Raw genomic sequence first — 19,436 nt, forward strand, 5'->3', positions numbered from 1 at the left:
ATTAGCGCTGTTAGTCGGGATAGTTCACTGTACGCTATTGACTTCAGTTTGCTGAAGTATTCTCTGTCAAAATAAAAGCATGACTTAATGATAGACTTTATTCCAAATCCAACCAGGGGAGATATATCTAAAGAACTTCAATGTTAAATTTGCAACTTTCAACTTTTCTAATTATACTTCTTGAAAATATTCAGCTTATACATTTTCCAGAAATAAAGTCTGGTAAATATAGCCAATATTATTCATCTTATCAATAATTCTTTTAAAGTAAACTGTCCTTCAAGGACGATTTCTATCAGTTTCTATATTTGTCACACAATAAGTTTAATCTACATATATAGCACAACGTATTAAAAAAACTATATCTTTGTCTTTGTTTATAAAATACACTTTGAGTGTTTTTATTCTAAGTTTGATATTAGTATTTTAACTGCCTTCTAGCATACACTTTAATGTGTCCCACACAAACACAGTGTTTGAGCTACAGGGGTTGGACAATGAAACTGAAACACCTGTCATTTTAGTGTGGGAGGTTTCATGGCTAAATTGGACCAGCCTGGTAGCCGCTCTTCATTGATTGCACATTGCACCACTAAGATCAGAGTGTGAAGGTTCAATTAGCAGGGTAAGAGCACAGTTTTGCTCAAAATATTGAAATGCACACAACATTATGGGTGACATACCAGAGTTCAAAAGAGGACATATTGTTGGTGCACGTCTTGCTGGCGCATCTGTGACCAAGACAGCAAGTCTTTGTGATGTATCAAGAGCCACGGTATCCAGAGTAATGTCAGCATACCACCAAGAAGGACAAACCACCAACAGGATTAACTGTGGACGCAAGAGGAAGCTGTCTGAAAGGGATGTTCGGGTGCTAACCCGGATTGTATCCAAAAAACATAAAACCACGGCTGCCCAAATCACGGCAGAATTAAATGTGCACCTCAACTCTCCTGTTTCCACCAGAACTGTCCGTCGGGAGCTCCACAGGGTCAATATACACGGCCGGGCTGCTATAGCCAAACCTTTGGTCACTCATGCCAATGCCAAACGTCGGTTTCAATGGTACAAGGAGCGCAGATCTTGGGCTGTGGACAATGTGAAACATGTATTGTTCTCTGATGAATCCACCATTACTGTTTTCCCCACATCCGGGAGAGTTACGGTGTGGAGAAGCCCCAAAGAAGCATACCACCCAGACTGTTGCAGGCCCAGAGTGAAGCATGGGGGTGGATCAGTGATGGTTTGGGCTGCCATATCATGGCATTCCCTTGGCCCAATACTTGTGCTAGATGGGCGCGTCACTGCCAAGGACTACCGAACCATTCTTGAGGACCATGTGCATCCAATGGTTCAAACATTGTATCCTGAAGGCGGTGCCGTGTATCAGGATGACAATGCACCAATGCACACAGCAAGACTGGTGAAAGATTGGTTTGATAAACATAAAAGTGACGTTGAACATCTCCCATGGCCTGCACAGTCACCAGATCTAAATATTATTGAGCCACTTTGGGGTGTTTTGGAGGAGCGAGTCAGGAAACATTTTCCTCCACCAGTATCACGTAGTGGCCTGGCCACTATCCTGCAAGAAGAATGGCTTAAAATCCCTCTGACCACTGTGCAGGACTTGTATATGTCATTCCCAAGACGAATTGACGCTGTATTGGCCGCAAAAGGAGGTCCTACACCATACTAATAAATTATTGTGGTCTAAAACCAGGTGTTTCAGTTTCATTGTCCAACCCCTGTATATCTTGTTGGGATACATCTGATTAAGCTCTCGGTCACTAACTTGTGTTTCTTGAGTGAGAGTCCCATGTGTTGCTTCATCTGTTGTAGGCCATGGTAGTCAGTGTAAACGAGGTTGAAGGGCAACGGACCAGTGAGTGGGCAGCTACCTCTACCAGGGGGCACTCCAAGAAACCTAAAAAACACACAAATTAAAAAAGATTAGAGGGGCAGAGAAACGTAAGTAAGATAAGGCAGGATAAGATGGGAAGGCACAGGGAGGAAAATTCAGCCTGCAGCAAAACATCTATTATTCACTCATAAAACAACCTTTTTGCTTGCTTTTGGCTCAGACAGGAAAGGTGAACAATTTGTGCAGTAAGCACAGACACCAAAGGATTCTTGTTTCTGTTTAAAATTAATCTAAAGCAAGAAAAGATGGGTATTAACAAATTTAGTGGTGAGTGTAAAGGCAAACCCCTAAACATTATTCAAAAATTATAAAAGCAATGCCAAGCCCAATAACAATTCATACTGGAACTCAATTATTTTAGGTACTTAAAGCCTGGAACACTACTTTTAACATAGAAATCTACTTTTAGAGAGAAACAATGTAAAACCTTAAATGACAGGAAAATTTAATTCAATAGGGCACTTGCTTATTAAATACTTTTATATTCTTAGCTCAAATGTACACCAGGTGGATGCTGGCAAGCTTTTTAACCACTGAACCAGAAACAACAAAAATTTTTTTGGACTGCCTAAAATCAACCTGAAAGAAGCAACATCTGCAGCAACCACAGAGAGTTGATAGATGTAAAGCGTTGCAAAATCTACACATCAAGTCTATTGATGTGAATATTACACTGTTTACCAAGTGTTTATTTTAAAAGATGATTCAATTAAAAAAACACATGCATGATACTGTGCCTCACAAACATGTTCATGCCCTTTGAACTCTTTGGCATTTTGCTATATTAAAACCCCAATTGATAGGAAGGAAGAGTTGAATCTCCAAGACTACAGCTGATCGGATTAGAATGGACATTTATCAAGTTTTTTGCTGCAAACAAGTTTGTACATAAAAATTAAGGAAACCTCTGGATCATGATAATGATTTTCTGTCTCTTGGCTGAACAAAAAGTGTAGAGTATTACTTTTATTTTTATATTATTCAGCACATAAAAGTAAAAAAACAATCATAAACCATAAAACTTACAAGTTGCCATTTGAATTGTTTGGTTGTGATTTCACATAACTACAACAGGATCAAAGTGGATAAATGCACAAACACTAAAACGTACACACTTGTTTTCCTTCCAGGGTTCCTACACATTTTTAAATCCACATTCCTTACCAGACATATAAATCCATTTTTATTGTGGAGATTGATGGATGTCTGAATGGATAGATAGATAGTAGGATGGGTGGATGCACAGCTGTATTACTTTAAACACAAAATTACAGACTTTTCAGGTGGCGCAGGGGTAGGCACAACCTATGTACAGAGGCTACAGTCCTTGACGAAGCCTTCACGGATTCGAGTCCCAACCCATTGACCTTTGCTGCAAGTCTTACTCCTTTCTCTCCACCCCATTTTTTTGTTGGTCAGCAAACAAAATAAAGGCCACCAGTGCCACTGTGTGTAGTGTAGCAATAATGCTGCTCTGGCATAGTTAAAAATCTTCCCTGTTATAGTTTTAATAGAACAAATATTCAGAAATCGTTTTGATTTTTTGGCACAAGATGACAGATTAGTTTGCTCATCTCTGCCCTTTAGGCATTCAATGTCTGATCAAGAAAAACTACCATGGTACCATCCTCCATTTGTACATCTGCCTCTCCTGATCATCTCTACTCAGACAAAGCAGGTGCTGCTGTTCCTCCCCGTGCAGGACTGATGCGAACATGCTTTCTGGCCTCTCCTTTGTAGCATGTCCCCTTTTTTTTCTACCTCTTTATTATCCTTTGCTCTGATCTCATAGGAGTTTCATTCTGCACTGACAGAACCCATACAAGCAACAAAACAGATTTTTGTATCCCTACACCCTGGATAAGAGAGTATTCAATTCAGAAGCAAAACTCACAAAAAACAAGACTTAACATATATTTCATTGCTGTTTGTCTCAGAAGATACAAGAGGTTCTGGTTCTGGTAAAAGAGCAGCAGTCTTTAAATCTCACTATATATCAACCATTTTCATATTTTGTCAGATTACCATCACAAATGCCAGCATATTTTATAAGAATTTTATGTGATAGACAAAAAAAGCTGTCTAGTTTTGAGGTGGAAATAAAATGATAAATTTAACATGAACAGCTGCAAGTCTTTTTATGTTGAATGTTTCTACCAGCTTTGCAGACATGGAGACTGAGATTCTGGCACACCCTTGTTTGCAAAATAGCGAAAGCTCAGTTCGATGGGAGGCAGAGTGTTTGCGATCAGCAATGTTCAAGTCTTGCCACATATTCTCAATTGGATTCAGGTCTGGACTTTGACTGGGCCTTTCTAATACATGAACACGGCTTGATTTAGGTCATCCCAATGTAGCTCATGCTGTATGTTTATGGTTATTATTCTGCTAGGATGTAGCTTGACAGTGACCTTAAACTTGATGCTCAGGTCAAATCAGTGATCAAGTCAAGTCTCGACTTTAGCTGGTTTAAAATGCTGCTGCCTAGTTTCTAACTGGTCCCAGAAAACAAGAGCATATAGCTCCAGTTTTAGCATCATTACATTTGTTTTTAATTCCCTGCATGGTCTCTCCCCACAGTTTCTATCCGACCTGCTCCAGCTATATGTTCCCTCACGCTCTCTCAGGTTGACAGATCAGTCACTCTTGGTGGTCTTGAGGTCTTAGAGAAGGTTAAGAGTTGACCGAGCCCTTTCAGTCGCTGTCCACAAACTGAAGAATGCCTTGCATTTGCATATCAGACAAGCTGACTCACTTCCTGTTTTTAAATCATCTCTTAAAACACATTTTTCTCTTTGGCCTTTAACTCGGTTTGAGATTAACTTTTCTGTTTTTTTATTGTTTTAATATCTTAACTGTTTTGTTGCTTTGTCCGTATTTATTTGATTTTGTTTTTTAATTTTATGTGCATTATCTCTTTTTTATTTTAGTACAGGACTTTGGTCAACAGTGATATTTTACGAAGTGCTTTGTGAATACAGTTGCATAGGAATGTATTGTCCAAAATTTTAGTTTGGTTTCATCTGACCAGAGCACCTTTTCCTACAGGTGTGCTGTCATTTTAGGTGGACAGCCATGTCTTGGTAGGTTTGCAGTTGTTCAATGATGTTTCCATTGTCAGATGATGGATTGAACAGATCATCATAAGTTGTCATGTTGGTTTGTTTTGTTGTATTACATAAAATCACATCACAATATTAGAATGTTTGTGATTGTATAATGATGGTAAGATACAGTTAAGAATTTATTTATTCCACCTTTACACCTGCATATTTCTTGGCATTTTGTCACTCTTGTTACCAAGACCTTAATGTGTCATCATTATTTCTAGTTTCATCCTTGTCTGATTGTGTTTCCATTACTGACTGACTAAAAGGGCTCCATTGGCTCCATTGCTGACAGACCCACTCAGACCAAAGCAACTTGACCTATGACCTGCCTTCTCACCCTTATGTTTGTAATAGATGAGGGTAAAGGCTAATGGAGACTATAATACAATTATATTCCCCTGGTGAATTCCATCTCGCCATACTACATGTAAACTGGGTTCAGGGTGGCTCTTGCAGGGCGGGATTTTGATAGTACGGTTGACAGCGCTTACATACGCTTTGTTGGCAGCTGATACCCACAATCAGACAAGAGTGAAAAAAACACACACAGAAGTGCTTGACGTAGTGACTGAAGCAAAATGAAAAAGAGATTGGTGCGAAGCACGAACTGCATCAAGTGCCTGTCACACATAGACATGGACACAGAGTGTTTTGTCTGATCTACTAAGACAAACAACTAGCAGAATGACAAATAAGCTCATCTGAAGGGGTGTTTTTTTAGCTTCTTTCTGAAGCACCACTATCAGCAGCTTATATTTGGATTTTTAATTCAGTGAAAGCACTCATTTGAAAGCTACAACATAAAGTAATTGTTTTACTTCATAGTTTGATGTGTAACAAAATCTGCAAGGTCAAGCCAACCGATACTATTTGTGTGCTGTGTGGTTGCTTTATTTCCAACAATTCCCTGTACGTAACTCTATATAATAGGGTTAGTCAGGAATTTCAATGAAATGCATGAATTTCATTTGTAAATGTATTTAAACAGAAAATTACCCAGGTAGCCTCAAGTCATTTTTGTAATGTCGGGATTGTGATTATTGATTAATTAATATTTATCAAGAATTATAATTTAAAATCATAATTTGAGAAAATTAATTTCTTAACCAAAAATCCTTATTTATGAATCGAAGCCAGAGATGTCCTCTGGTGTTGTAATTGTAGCCTAAAGCCCTTGATGATTATAAGCCGAAACGCGGGGAACTTTGACCTTATTTTGACTGACAAATCACTCTTGCAAAAAATAAACACAAACACCTTCTCTTTATCTACGTGAATATTTATGAAATCAACAACCCTGGTACACTCGCTCTTCCGATTCAATAATGGTCCAACTGTAATTAGTTGTTAAAGTGACAGTGTCAAGATTGAATATTAAGATCATCAAAATTTGCTGAAAGTCCAGAGCTTTTCTGAGCTGATGGCATTAGTCTGTTTAATTTATTTTTCATTGTCTGCTGCCAGGCAAGGATTGCATTTACCATACACGTTTGAGTTTCAAAGGTTTAAAGCTATTTTACACTTTTTGTTGTCACTTTGCTTATGAATCAGAACCTGAATGCTGAATATTAGAATATAGACATATAGACACTTCTGAAATGATTTAGAAATGGCAATACATTATTGCCTTATCGTTAAATGTATTACCTATATTTGAGGAACAGAAAAGAACTTGGAACTCAGAACAAAATCAATCTCTCAAAACAAGACTTGTTTCTCATACAGCAACAAATGTTCTTTTTTCAAAAAAGGAATTTGCCATATCCCATCATTTTAGACACAAGAAATGATCTGTGGTTTAAAACACATTATAGAGTAGCATGATTCCAAGAGAATTAGCAGTGTCTGGAAAGAGGCATTGCTAATTATTCTTGCCTCCATTAACAGTAGAATGCTTGCTTTCATCCTTATGGATAATGGATAACTCTCATAGATGTAGAGGGCCTATTCAAAGACTCCATTCAATAGGAACCAAACACATTTAAAAGTGAGCATCAGTGAGCTTTCTGCAGCAATGCTGAGAAATATTACAAAAGTCTGTCACTTTTACATCATCCTGTCTTAGGCTGAATGAGTCTTTCCTCAAAGCCTCTGAATTCCCACCTCTTTCAATCCAAGAAGGTGTTTAATGGGTGTGACCTTTATCTCTTTACAGAATATAACAGAGCGTTAGAGACTTGCACTTAAAGTGAAGAGTCTTTATCACTACTGCGATAACTAAAATGGGTGCAGCAATACATTTTGGTAGAACTAAAGGTGGACATTTTTTAGGACACATAAATAGAATTTTATAGTTTTCTTTACAAATATATAACTTCTATTATATTTCTACTTTACAAATGGCTTCAATTACAGAAATAGAGAGCCAAAGAAACAGAGAAAGTACACCTTTATCATTGCCTTATTAAACAATATCTCAAGCTTTGAACATCACACAGAGCTCTGTTGAATTCATTGTCTAAAAATGGAGAGAGTATGACAAAATCCCAAACCAAGCAAGGAGAGCATTATTCAAAGAAGCAGCCAAGAGACTCATGGTAACTCCATGAAGAGGAAAACTGTTAAAATAAAGCCAGTGGAAGTCCTGCTTGCAGTTTGCTGCAAGCCATTTAGAAGACACAACATCCATGTGCAAAAAGATGTTCTGGTCACATGTCTGACATGCAAAATCCTGTGTTGAGGGAAACTACCACTGCACATCACCCTGTGTGTTCTCTCCCCACTCCTCTTCTCCCTGTACTGCAACTCCTGATGTTTGCAGATGACACCACTGTCATTGGACAGTGATGAGTCTGAATACAGACAGGAGGTGACTCGGCTGGTAGACTGGTGTGGTCAGAACCACCTGGAACTTAACCCACTCAGGACTGTGGAGATGATGGTGGACTTTTGAAGAACACCACCCCCACACACACTCCTCACCATCCTCAACAACACTGTGTCTGCTGTGGACCACTTCCGGTTCCTCGGTACCACTATCTCTCGAAACCTGAGACGGTCCTCACAGATAGACAATGATCAGAAGGTCCAGCAGAGACTGTTCTTCCTGAGGCAAATCAAGAAGTGCAACCTTCCACAGGAGCTGCTGGTCATCTTCTACACTGCTATAATTCAGTCTGTCCTGTCTTCGTCCACCTCAGTGTGGTTTGACTCATCTACAAAACAGGACAGGCCCAAACTGCAACAAACAATCAGGTCTGCAGAGAGAATCATCAGGGCTGACCTTCCCTCCAACCAGGACTTATACAGGTCTAGAGGTCAGGAAAGGGTAGCTAAAATCTTTACAGACGCCACACACCTGCACACAAACTATTTAGGCTTTTACCTTCAGGTGGTGCTACAGAGCGCTGTCTGCTAAAACCAGCCGACACAGAGACAGTTTCTTCCCCCAGGCTGTTTCTCTGATGAATACTTGACAGTCAGAGTTCCAGAACAATACCATGCACACTTGGACTGATCTCACATCACAAAGTCAATTGTGTATTAATGTACATTGAAAATATATTCTTTATTATTGAGAGCAAAGTGTACTGGAGTTAAATTCCTTGTTTGTCTGTGCAAACCTGGCAATAAAGCTGATTCTGATTCTGAAGAAAACCTTTTAGAGACTGAAAAACACTAAAGACTGAGGCGACCGTCAACCTTTCATGGTTAAAATGCGTTCTCCTTACATCTTTTTCGCATCCGAGTACAAATGTCAGACTCACGTTTACCTGTTATCAAATCTAAGATACGCCAACACCAAACTATATGAAAATACTTGTTATTGACGAGCCCTTGGATTGTGTTGGGGTCATCCATTTTGTTTGCATAGATGAACATGCGCAGCTCAACAGACATCGCAGCTCTGACGTCACCCGGGATTCTAAAACCGGCGGAAAATAAACTTTTGTTTATTTCCAGTGTGTCTCACGGGACGACGCATCAGAGGAACATATCTGAGAGACAAAAGCTCGCAGGCAAACTTTTTTTCCACACGGCCATTCCCGGAAGAGCTTGAAAGCTGGAACTCTGTCTGATACAAGTAGGTCAGAAGATTCATATACTGATCGAAGACCACGCCAACACCTGGCGCAGGTTAAAACCCACAGAGGTTTTATTTCCAAGGAGATGAGTTTCCTCCTTGTTGATTCAGTCGACTAACCGGTTCTTCATATTTTACCCTCTTGGACGGATGGGAAGTTTACGGCTTTTTTTTTCAAATTGATCAAGGACGCGTGATAACCCCCCCCCCCCCCCCGCAGTTTTTCTTCAGACCTGACCCATCCTCAACTGGTGGAGAGAAGAAATCAACATCAAAGTAATTTAGTTATTTTTACATTATAATGGATTGGTGTATTTAGAGGTCTGTGCAGGATGAGGCATAGTTAAGGTGATTTAGAATCACCAGTACTTAACCCAAGGTATCAACTTGTTGCATGCAATACTGGTTGAAGTGTTTAATGCTGTTTGTTTTGCTGCGCAAGATGTTCACGTTTTGTCCAGCTGATCCCAAATCAGCCAGGAGTTAGAAGTTGGACTTTTAAAGTTTTCCATTTGAAGCAACTGCGGTCTGGTCCTTGCCTGACCACCCCTTTGTTCCAGCTTTAATACTGGAGTTTTCCATTAAATTCCCACCTCAGAGTTTTATGAGTTTTTGTTCGAGATTTTGGGTTAATTGCTGCAATCGAGACATCAACACACCAGGAGGACTTCTCTTTCCAAGTTAACCCAAATTGCACATTTTGTCCATAAAACTGCGGGTTTGATCTTCATAGACACTCGATGCACATATATTTTCTTTTACTATTATTGTTCGGTAGCCATTTTTTTATCCCCTTTGAGTAGAATAGTGCTTGTTTGTTAGCTGAAGGTTTTTGGACCAGAATGGTGGTATCTCAGAATTATATGGCTTCAATAAATCTTCACACCACACCACTTCAAACCACCCCTTGAGAAATTGTGGACGTGTAATATTGGCTTCTAAAGCATGGTATTCTATCTGTATAAACACTTTTGGTTTAATTTGTCTTAAATTATCAGCTAAAGCAAGGTTCAATCTGACTAGTTTCTGAATTTATTGAGTTCTGTACAAAACTGCTGAGACTTGACATATGTCTATTACTGTAATAACAGAATTTCACTTTAAAAAAAACTACCAGTTAAATGCCTTTAAAACTGTCCTAAATAAGAAACAGAGCAATGTGAGTCATAGTTGAGAAAAATCCAGGGATAAAAAGCTGCAGTGTTAACTGCTGCCCATTAATCCCTTTGCTTTGGATGCATGGTGATAGCCGCAGGGGACCCAGATAAGTGTCAACACTTATAGCTGATATTCTCCAAGGAGGAGATCTTAGCTGATAAAATTCTTCTATAAAGGGAAGATCTCCTGACATCTGTATCTGTTTCAGCTTCCATGATTAGTATGGGGGAGATGAGAGTGGGGTGGAGTATGGGAACACATGCTAAATGTTCCTTAAAAGTGTTAAAGCAGAAGATGAAAGATGAACTCTTTCTGGTGTGAAAATGAGGCGAAGTTGGAGTCAGTCAACTTCATTAGTCCCAGCGGGAAATTTACTCCTAACTTCCAGGTCCATATATTTAATTACAACATAAAAAAACAAACTACAAAGAAAAAGCATACAGTAAATAACACAATTTCAATAAATCCTGGAAGTCTCTTGGCAGCAATTACTTAAGATGAGCATTGTCTGTTGCTGTTGTGCAGGCTAATAGAAAAGGGAATAAAGGGCTTGGAAAAGTGATTAGTTCTCATTATTGTCACATTATAGCACCAGCTTGGAGGCATTCTAGAAAATTTAAGAGAATGTGGTCAGGATGGTTGATGTATTTCCTCAGCCCATTGTCTCTTTGAATGATAGCCAAGTCACAATGCTGAACTGTTGTAAGCTTAAACCAGGCAAACTGATGGGAATTGGCTAAATTTATTTATCTGCTGTATAATATGACACAGCTCCCACGCTGTGCAAAGGTCTGGTTGGTTAATTGGACCTGGTTGACCTAGTCCATTTGGAAATACATGTTTATGAGAAAGAGCAGTCCTGAGACTGAAATGGCCTCATTTGTCAGTCAAATAAAGTTCAGCAACTCAGTCACCAAGAGCAGATTAATATTTAGGCGCTGTAGCTGAATTAAATGTGTTTGGCTTGTAAATCATGTTTGTTTTTGAACTATAGTGGAATTATGTCCAACTGTATGGTCACTGATAAAATAAAGTTTTATCATATTCTATCCTAATACTAATAAAGCCCTGCACAACACCATTTTGTGTTTTCTACCCATCTTTGAGTTGTGTTCTGCATCGATCAGTAATTTTAAAATGCAGATTCTTTGCATTAACAAGCTGGTTTCCAGCCCAAGCTGGACATCCACATCTGGAGCAAAGGGACCATCAGTCATGGCTTTAGCTAAACAATAATGAGACACAATTTGACTTGAATTCAAAAGGGCAAAAAAAAGATGAAAATTCATAGATAAAGCAGAAAACCAATAAATACAACTAAATGTGCATGCTGGGGAAATAAAGAGAACACACTGCAGTCAGCAACTCCCTGATTCTTAGATTTCTATAAGCAGCCATTTTTTATTCTCTAGCACTCTTTGGCATTTTATTCATCTGCAGAGAAAATTACTGATTTACTAATTAAATTGTTAAACAAATTCTTTGTCTCTTCTGTAAGGAGCCATTTTAGTTGATGAAACCACACTGAACAATGACATCTATTATTACAACTCCACTCAACCTACTGATTATTAAATTCAGTCCTATTTTGTAACACATTGAACATATAGGACACATAATTGTAGAACTGCTTTCTTGGACTCAAAGTTACATTTTGAGAATGTGGTACCAAATGTATTATGTTGAGATGTGAATTTGTACTTGCACTTGTTTGAGTAAAACTTAACTTAATATCCTAAAATTAAACAACCCAGAAAATGTTGCATTTAAACTATCTGGTTCTCATTCAGCTCTTAACAAGCTTGCTTGCATAGTGAAAACATGATGTTTAGGATGTTACTGTATCATTAGCCAAGCTTTGATACCTGCACATAATGTTTGTGTTTATGTGTATCCTGCCATGGGACTTAGAGAAATAAGTTCATTGATGTATATTAAGTAAATATTTGATGTACATTATGTAAACATTCTACTGTGATATAACAGCAAAGCTAAAGCTAAATTAAAAACCTAAACATGTAGAATGATACAAATTTTGTTAAAACACAAGCATGATGGCAGCCTTCCCAGAGCCTCATATCCAGTCCCATAAAAGGCTACACAGGTGTCCAATTATCCAAGGTTCTCTTGTGTCTTGGTTGGAGCAAAGCCAACAATCTCTTTGAACGAAGACACAAACACACTAACATGAATTTGCCTGGGGGAACTGGAATGCTATGGTCTCCAGGATACAAGTATTATTGTTCAAAAGACATTGTTCTTAATTAATATAGAGCCGGGCTGTATCCTGGGTTGCCTTTAGAACTGCTTTAATTCTTCTTGGCAGAGATTTAACAAGGTTTCAGAAACATTCATGAGGGATTTTGGTTCATATTGACATGACAGTTATCACATAGTTACAGCAGATTTGACAGCTGTCCGTCCACGATGTGAATTCACCATTCCATCACATCCTGTATTCGATTGAGATCTGGTGAGTATGGAGGGCAATGGAATACAGTGAACTCGTCATCATCAAAAAAAAATCAGTTTGTGTCATTTTCAGCTTTGTGACATGGTGCATTATCCCACTGGAAGTAGCCATTAGAAGACTGGTATAGTGTGGTCATAAAGGGATGTCAGTTGTCCAACACAATTCTCTGGTAGGATTTGGTGTTTAAACTATGGCCAGTTTGTAATAAGAAACCCAACGTGTGCCCCCACATTTACACCGGCACCACCAGCCTAAAACAATAAACTAGGTAGGATGGATCCATAAGGTTAATGCCCAATTCTGACTCTACCTTCTGAAAGACACAGCTCAAGACTCATCAGACCAGGCAACATTTTTGCAGTCTGGTATTTTCCAATTTAGGTGAACCTGTGTAAATTGCAGCCTAAGTTTTCTGTTTTTAGATGACAGGTGTTTGGTCTCATACTGCTGTAGCTCAAGGTGCCTCAGAGGTTCTATGACTTCAGAGACAGTATTCTAAATACCTTGGTTGTAACAAATGGTTATTGGAGCTACTGTTGCCTGTCTATCATCTCAAACCCATCTTCCATTTCTCCTCTGACCTTTCCAAGGCCACACAACTGTTGCTCACTGGATATTTTCTCCTGCTCTCTTTTCCCCTGTTCATGGTGCTTGGTTTGAGCTTCAGCAAGTCATCTTCACCATGTTTAGTAGCTTGAATGCAATGAACTGCTGCTATGTCATTGGGTGCTTCAGCATTTGTGTTAACAAACAATGAACAGGTATATCTGATAAAGTGGCCAGTGAGTGTGTTTTATAGGACTTGTAAACTCTCCAGAAAGTTCTATTATGGTCATTAAATAAAATGAAGAATTTTAAATTTGTATATACACGTAGAGTAAATCTTTTACTACCACACTTAATACTTTTGGTTTAACATTATGTTTTCTTCTTTAGTCTATTAGAAACTTAAAAGTATTAACTATTTACTGCCACAGTATAAAAAGAAGCAATACAATCTCAGTAAGACTCTGCTATGATAGTGTGATATTTTATTGTGCGAGTTGTTCTGAAGTTATTCAGTTCAATACCAAATGTATCTATTGATTTCCTGAGGAGTAATTTGGGAGGCTGTTATTAGATGCACAAAGGCAAATAATCAACAACAACAGAGTTGATTGCTTGCTCAGAACTATGTCCTTTTGCCCACAGTTCTATTACTCAATTATGTATGCATGTGTTTGTAAATATCTAGTTCGCTTGGAGAAAAAAGAAAGATTTTATTCTAATTTATTTTCTTTGGTTTTTGCTTTTTACAGACAGATTTAAGCCTAGTTGATTTAGCTGTTACCATTTGTTGGGACCCAGCCATGGATTTCAACATTAAACTCCGGTAAGGACTCTTCTGGAACTTTCAAAATAAATTGCATTTAACTGACTTCCAGCAACTGAGGAAAGGGGGGGTAGCAGCAGACTTCCATGATGCCACTGTCTGAATAAGAGCACCACCTCTCCAACAAGCCGACCTCTTCCACACGGCCTTCGAGAAGGACTGGATAGGGGAGACAAGCGCACTGATGTCTCTTTGCTGGCAAACAGACATAAACTCTTCAACTGGATCCAAGGATGTCATACGATCATCGATCATATGCAAAGTTAAGTATGAATGAAATACTCTGTGTATCCGGTATTTTCATTAATGAACGGGGAAATTAAGGTGTAAGAATTGCTTACTTTCTCTCTGAGGCCTGGAGAAGCAAACTGTCTCAGAGAAGTTCCCTACAGAGACGCGGTCTCTATGAAGCCGAGCGGAGCGGTCTCCCAGTCTGGAAGGAAGACAGCAGAGACCCCATCACCGTGGTTACTGTAACGTGCAGTGTGGTTGGCGGACAGAATGGGTCATCTTTCATCCACAGCCACGGAGGTTAGCTAGAAGCTAACTGTTTGTTCACAGACCGGCCGACAGAATAGCCGCCACTCCCCACAGCTAAGGAGGTTAGCTGTAGCTAACCGTTTAAAGACTGTGAACGTTTCTTCAAACTTCTCCGCCTTGGACAACGTTCCTCACCACAGTTCATGAGGTTAAGTGTTTGGGCAGAATAACATAGAAGTGATTTAGATTGAAATGATCTAAATATTTTTCATTTTATGAAGTTTGGTTTTGTTTGTGTTGAACTCAGCTATCTTGGTGCTAGCAGACTATCTGCAGCACACGTGCTCAGGTTGTGTTCTTTGTATATTTTTAAAGTTAAGACACACTTTATTAAAGGGTGATTTTAAACAGAAGATTGATCATAACATGCCGTCCGTGCTTATGCATTTTAATCCTTTTATTGACGGTATTTTTAAAGTGTGGGTTTGATTCTTGTGCTAAGCTATCAGCTTCTTTGTTAGCTTCAACTGCTAACAGGTAAGAACAGTGCCTGTTGCCAAATATTTACCCAGAAAGGTTTAGTTTTCAATCACGTAAATAATTTGTCCCTAACATCATTTTACAAAATTTGATAACTAAGTAAACACCATTAAGCCCCATTTCTCCAGAAAGATTTGGCTCTTTTCCAAAATACGTTCTTAAATGTTTTACCATTCCCTTAATAATATTTATTTAATATTACTTAATAAATAAAGGCAGCTAATTAGACACCGTTGAGAAATGGTCATCTAGATGGTTGGTTTTATTCAGCAGATCATTATTTAAAACATTATTTTATTAAAATAATATTTTATCTGATCTTGCATTGTGAATGGTTGTCTAAAGGTATGCTGATTATTGCCTAAGTTAGTTCCAAGACTAACTTAACTTCATTTCCAGATTTTTCAAGATAATCCTTGGTTCTCAAACATAAACATTGCATGGTAATGTTGCATCACTCTTTTGGTCATGGTTTTCAACCATCTTTAATCAACTTGTTTATATTGTACATAGCGCATTAGTCTTCCCTATTCTTTAATTCTGCCTGGTAGTTTGGTTGGATTGTTTTAGCACGGTGAAGAGTTTGTTGATTGAAATATGTTTGACTTTGAGTTGACTTATGTTTGTTAATAAATTCTTGTATTTTAAGAAATTGTTAATTCATTCCATGTGTGTGCAGAGTTTTGCTGTTCAATAATGTCAGAGCTCGTCTCACACCTTTCTATTTTGTCCTAATACCATCGCCGTACTGGGCTGGTATTCACAGGACAACCCTTAACAGACCAAAATATTATTTAATAAAATATTTAAATATTAATATTAAACAATATATTCATAATCATAGTCACAACATGTTGGTCCGTAACATAACATCCAAACAAGTTTTCAGACCTTTTATCTGATTTAGTGTTAAATACAGATAAGGTTATTATAGAGGGGGATTTTAACATTCAGCTGGAGGAGGTGTCAGGGGGAGGGACGTCTGGGCGTCTCTGCTGAGTCTGCTGCCGCCGCGACCCGATCCTGGATAAAGCGGAAGACGACAAGTATGAGTACAAGTATAAGTAAAAAGACAATCTTTGACATACTCCCGAAGATGATTACTTCATCCTCAGCAAGTGAGACAACATTGGAAGTAACTGTAGAACCTGATCTGCATTTGGACTGCTTTGATCCTGTGGACCTTCCTGGGTTATCAGAAATATTAGCTTCATCTGAACCTTCAACTTGTATGTTAGACCTAATCCCAACCAAATTATTTAAGGAAGTGTTCCCCCTGATTACCAGCCCCATTTTAGATATGATTAATCTATCCTTAGTAAATGGATATGTACCACAGGCTTTTAAGGTAGCTGTAAATAAACCTTTGCTTAAGAAACCTTTGCTTGATCGAGATGACTTAATAAATTACAGACCTATATCCAATCTTCCATTCTTATCTAACATTCTTGAGAAAATAGTTGCTAATCAAAGGTTTGAGCATTTACACAGCAATGACCTGTTTGAATAGTTTCAGTCAGGCCTCCTTTACATGAATCCTGATGAGCCCAACCAGTTAGATAGACTACAAGCATGTCTTGAAGACATAAAAACTTGGATGACTTTAAATTTTTTGCTTCTAAATTCAGACAAGACAGAAGTTATCGTCTTTGGACCGGAGTCTTTAAAAAAGAAACTGCTTAGTCAATCACTTATCCTGGATGGCATTAAATTGAGTTCGGATAGTAAAGTAAAAACCTTGGTGTTATTTTTGACCAGGACATGTCATTTAATCCCATATTAAACAGGTTTCTAGGATTTCTCTTCTTTCATCTCCGTAACATTGCCAAAATCAGAAATATCCTGTCCAGGAGTGACGCTGAAAAAGTAGTTCATGCATTTGTTATTTCAAGGCTGGACTATTGTAATTCATTACTATCAGGATCTCCACAAAATGCAGTTAAAAGCCTTCAGCTGATTCAAAGTGCTGCAGCAAGAGTTCTGATGAAAATTAAAAAGAGAGATCATATTTCCCCAACTTTAGCTTCCCTTCATTGGCTCCCTGTTAAATCCAGAATAGAATTTAAAATTCTCCTCCTCTCATATAAAGCCCTTAATGATCTAGCTCCATCATACATCAGAGATCTGATTGTTCCATACATTCCTAACAGAGCACTTCGTTCTCAGACTGGTTTACTGGTGGTTCGTAGAGTCTCTGGAAGTAGAATGGGAGGCAGATCCTTTAGTTGGTTCCACAGGCTCCTCTCCTGTGGAACCAGCTATCAGTTTTAGTCCGTGAGGCAGACACCCTGTCTACTTTCAAGGCTAGGCTTAAAACTTTCCTTTTTGATAAAGTTTATAGTTAGAGTGGCTTAGGTTATTCTGAGCTATCTTCCTTATTTTTTACCTCTGTCTTCTTCCCTCCCTGTTGGATGGAGTAAGGGGGAGTCAGGTTTGGCCTAAACCGGCTCAATTATGGTTGAGGTGCAGACACACCCTCCATTTCTGCTACCTGTATGACCCCCTCTCTTTTCCAATGGTTATGGTCAATCTGACAGAGAGAGGTATCCCAATCGTTGCAGTTTTTAGTATAACAATGGCCATCAGTGGGCTCTGGATGGACAAACTGTCTACTTTTAAGGCTAGGCTTAAAACGTTCTTTTTGATAAAGCTTATAGTTACAGTGGCTTAGGTTATCCTGAGCTGTCTCTGTAGTTATGCTGCTATAGGCTTAGGCTGCTGGAGGACATAATGACCACTTTCACCCTCTTCTCTACATTCTCACACTACTCTCCAATTTTGCATCATTTGCTGTTATTTCAGCTTTTAACTTTGTTCTCTCTCTTTTCTCTTCATAGAAGCTACACCTGGCCTGACTCTGTGTCTACCTGTAACACCTTTCTGGAGAGGGGCATCATCCAAGCTTCTTCTGGCAACAATTAAATGCTCACCCTCTACCGATGATCCACGTTGCCCTGTCTTTCAGTGTTTAACCCTTTCTCTCTCCTAGACATGGCAATTGACTGAGCTTCTACTGTGACTTACTCTATGTGTTCTCTTTCAGACTCTAATCTTGAAAACTGGCTCAGAGTTTATCTGTTCTTTCTTTCTAGGTGAAACGACTAAAGGAGCTACATCCATTAACATTTACTTTTCCTTCCCATAAAAAGGACTCCTGGATCAGTGCTTCTTTGTTCTCTTTGTGTCTCTGCTCTGTTCTCTCAAACCCCCAGTTGGTCATGGCAGATGGCCGCTCACACTGAGCTTGGTTCTGCTGGAGGTTTCTTCCTGTTAAAAGGGAGTTTTTCCTCTCCACTGTCGCTATATGCATGCTCAGTATGAGGGATTGCTGCAAAGTCAACGGCAGTGACTGTCCACTGTCTCTACATGCTCAACCGGGAGGAGGAAATGCTGCAAGTCACTGACTGGATGCAATCTGCTGGGTTTCCTTAGACAGAAAAACTTTTTATCCAGTTTGAATAAATAACTGAATCTGACTGCACTGTTCAATGGTTAGGAGTAATTGGAATGTATGTACCTGACTTTTGTGAAGGGCCTTGAGACGACGTGTGTTGTGAATTGGCGCTATATAAATAAACTGAATTGAACTGAATTGAACTCAATACATTTAGGCATGTAAACATGGTCAAGACGATCTTCTGCAGTTCAAACCGAGCATCAGAATGGGGAAGAAAGGTGATTTAAGTGACTTTGAATGTGGCATGGTTGTTGGTGCCAGACGGGCTGGTATGAGTATTTCAAAAACTACTGTTCTACTGGGATTTCCACGCACTACCATCTCTAGGGTTTACAGAGAATGGTCCGAAAAAGAGAAAATATCCAGTGAGTGGCAGTACGGTAGGCGCAAATACCTTGTTGATGCCAAAGGTCAGAGGAGAATGGCCAGACTGGTTCAAGCTGATAGAAAGGCAACAGTAACTCAAATAACCAATCAAGGCATGCAGAAGAGCATCTCTGAATGCACAACACGTTACATCATTAGTTGTAATCATTTAAAATCACATATTTGCCTTCTAAATCATAATCAAATTTGTTTGTGAAGTGCCTGAAGAGTCCCACCCCGTTGTGTTTAGTGTGTTACTTATAAATTTGGTATGGTGCTGGGTAACCACTAGATGACAGCAAAATGCTCTAATGTGATCTATAATAATTGTATAATGTTTATCAACCAGCTTTAGCAGGCTATACTGTATGTGCTACAGAGGTGGTTTGAGGCAAATCTGAGGCTATAGTCCACAAAGGGTTACATGTGTGAATGGTATTGACTTTGTAATTTTCTGTGTATGCTAGCTCAGTAACATTGTGTGTAAATATATGTTGGTAAGAGAGATTGGGTACTTTTATCAGTGAAGGTT

At 38.8% G+C, this 19,436-nt stretch overlaps 1 protein-coding gene across 4 annotated transcripts in view; it reads right to left on the reverse strand.

Annotated features, from left to right (window-relative positions):
- The window catches only part of LOC124869096 (alpha-1,6-mannosylglycoprotein 6-beta-N-acetylglucosaminyltransferase B-like), a 259,990-nt gene that overhangs the window by 74,096 nt on the left and 166,458 nt on the right, over positions 1-19,436 (reverse strand). For all 4 annotated transcript variants that reach the window (XR_007038482.1, XM_047366831.1, XM_047366829.1 and 1 more), the window contains exon 9: positions 1,796-1,927. Coding sequence is in view for 3 of the 4 variants with exons in the window: in XM_047366831.1 (XP_047222787.1) it covers positions 1,796-1,927 (132 nt within the window). In the remaining variant the exon portion in view is untranslated. The remainder of the gene's footprint in view (positions 1-1,795; positions 1,928-19,436) is intronic.

This window comes from Girardinichthys multiradiatus, chromosome 5 (genome assembly GCF_021462225.1).
Source record: "Girardinichthys multiradiatus isolate DD_20200921_A chromosome 5, DD_fGirMul_XY1, whole genome shotgun sequence".
NCBI classification, from domain to species: domain Eukaryota; kingdom Metazoa; phylum Chordata; class Actinopteri; order Cyprinodontiformes; family Goodeidae; genus Girardinichthys; species Girardinichthys multiradiatus.